Source organism: Parus major, chromosome 23 (assembly GCF_001522545.3).
Source record: "Parus major isolate Abel chromosome 23, Parus_major1.1, whole genome shotgun sequence".
In the NCBI taxonomy this organism is placed as follows: Eukaryota; Metazoa; Chordata; class Aves; order Passeriformes; family Paridae; genus Parus; species Parus major.
The window spans coordinates 1,562,250-1,564,860 of NC_031791.1; the positions used below are offsets into that span (position 1 = coordinate 1,562,250).

At 49.3% G+C, this 2,611-nt stretch overlaps 1 protein-coding gene across 1 annotated transcript in view; it reads right to left on the minus strand.

The window, feature by feature from the left end:
• The window catches only part of LOC107214040 (bone morphogenetic protein 8B-like), a 20,894-nt gene that overhangs the window by 11,703 nt on the left and 6,580 nt on the right, over window positions 1-2,611 (minus strand). Inside the window, exon 3 of the mRNA XM_015649049.3 lies at window positions 119-311. Coding sequence (XP_015504535.1) covers window positions 119-311 — 193 coding nt within the window. The remainder of the gene's footprint in view (window positions 1-118; window positions 312-2,611) is intronic.

Consider the following 2,611-nt stretch of genomic DNA (forward strand, 5'->3'; position numbering starts at 1 on the left):
ACGCCCATTCCCATCCCACCACCCCACCGCCATCCTCCTCCTGCCACACCCCCTCCCACCCCCTTCCTCCCCACTCCCACCGCACTCATCCTCATTCCCTGCCCTCCCAGCCCGTCACCTGTTGGAATTTTGGGGTTCCACCTCGTAGATGCTGAGCTGGAGGCTGCTGTTGGCGTGCCTGGGAGCACCGCGGCTTTTGTAGATGCGGAATTCCGCGGCCGTCACGGCCTCTCCCGCCGGCACCTGCGTCAGGTCGAACCTGAACTCCTTCCAGTAGGGCTTGGGCGAGAACAGGTCCCGGTCCTGCTCCACTGAGGAGCAAAACGTGTCAGGGATGGCTGATCCCAGCCTGGAACCTCCCCAGATGAACCCCCCGAGATGGATTTTGGGGAGAAACCCGCTGGTTTTGAAATTCCCGGCTCCTGAGAGCTCAAATCTGGGTGCAGCCTCTTTTATTTCTGCCATTTATTTTGCTGTAAACCCACCAGCTTCTCCTCCCAGCCTTTATTAATATTAAAATAATTTAAATTAAAATTAAAAGCACAAACACTGGGTATTGGAGTAACACAGGGATTGTGCCGTGCTTTAGGGGCTGCAGCATTTTATGATTCATCATGAGGTGAAAAACACAAAAATTTAAGTTTTTGGGGGTCAGCAGAACCATCTGGAGCAGGAATTGGGATTTTCCAAACTTTTCTTGCAGCAGACAAGGCTCATCAGGGCCATCATCACAGGCCACAAGTAAAGATTTGTCCACGAGTAAAAATTTATCCACAATTAAAGATTTTCAGCCTGTGTGATTTTGGGGATTTGGGGGGATTATCAGGTCACTGATTTGTAAAAAAAAAACCCTCCCCTTCTTCCTGAAAAATTCTCCATCACTCTGGGACAGGAAAAATCTGATTTTATTCTGTTTGTCCTTAAAGAATGAACCTTCCTTCCCCATGGTAATGCAGCCCCCACAGTTTTGTTAATGTGCAGATTATTTGCATCAAATTGTTCTTTAAAAATATCCCAATCTTCCTAGCCTGGCTATAATTAAAGTTTATGATTAAATATGATTCAAATGTGACTAAAGCTTCTCCTGCTTCAGGCACAAAAGCAATTTGACCTGGTGCTTGCTTTTAAAACTAAAACAAATAACCAACTAAATCAAAAATAAACCTTTTAAATGCATTTTTTAACTAATTCCAGGGGGGAAATATCCCAAATTTAATCCACCATAAGCTTTCCATTCCCATTTATACAGAGGGAACAGCGCATCCCTCCAAACCCAACACCGAGATTTTACTAACACAAGTAAGTATCAAAAAAAAAAATAAAAGGTTTTTTTTTTCCTTCTTCTTCTCCTTTTATCCTTTTTTATTTTTTTACCCCTTTTAAATTTTATTTTCTTTTTTTTTTTGGTCAGATCCCACATTCCCTGCAGCTCCTGGCCTCACCACAAGTTGTGTTTTAAAAAAAGCCCAGGGCAGGGCGGATGCGGAGAGCGCTTCCTGCTCCGGCGGGGCGGCTGCCAGCGGCAGCAGGAGGATGCTCTGGGGTCCTGCCCCCCTTTTTTGGGGGTCACAGAGCCCCCCAAACCCTCTCCAATCCCTTTTTTCCATTTTTGCCACCGTCCCATGGCAGGGTGGTTTTATTCTCCCTGGATTATTGGTGCTGCCGAGGTCTCGTGGCGCTCACAAAATCCTTGAATTCCCCCCCAAAAACGCAGCAGGGGTTTTTTTAGCACTGATAAACCCCGGTGTTTATCCCACAGATGATCCTCAGGTACAGAGTGGTGTCCCCTTGGGTGACCCCAAAACCTTTGGCTGTAGCTGGACCCTCACCCAGGAGATTTTTTGGGGGGAGGACTCTCATCCACTTTTTTTTGGGGGGGGGATTTTATTGTCAGAGCCAAGGAGGTCACGGAGACCCCACCTCAGATTTAAAAAAAAAAAAAAGGCAAAAAATCGATTTTTATCCCTAGAAAAGAGTGAAAACCCCTGCTAAAATTATTTCTGAAAATTTCCTGTGGCTGTGGAGGTGATGGAGGGGCCCAGGGATGAAGGCAGAGGAGGGGGTTTGGTGGGAAGGGAGCCCAGGGACACCTCGGCTGTTGGAGAAATGCTAAAGAGGCTGCAATTAGCTGAGCTCCTTGATGAACCAAACAAGCCGGCAGCAATCTGTGCCTGGGATGGAATCCCTGAATCCTCTGCTCCCACAGGGAGAAGCAAAGGGAACCCCTTTGGAGGGGGAGAACAGAGGGAGAAGCTTCCCCGCTCTGTGCCACAGACCTGGAGAGGCTCCAGCACCGCTAAAAAAAAAATATTTGTGAAATGAGCACCCTGCAGCTCCCCCCGAGCACCCAGAGGAGCCGTGGGTGCTCAGACCCTGCTGGGGGTGTGCTGGAGGTGCCCCCCCGGCTGCTCTGGGGAGCCCGGGGTGCCTGGGAACCTGCCCCCGCTTCGGGTTGACTCAGCCACACCACCAACCCTCAATTATCTGTGGGCGGATTATCCGGATTGCAGAGGAGACGCACCAAAAAAGCCCAACCCAAGCGCTTTGCTCTCCTTTCCCCCTCCTTTGGCATCGTCCCGAGGAGCTGCTGCATCTCCCCCTGGAGCTGAAT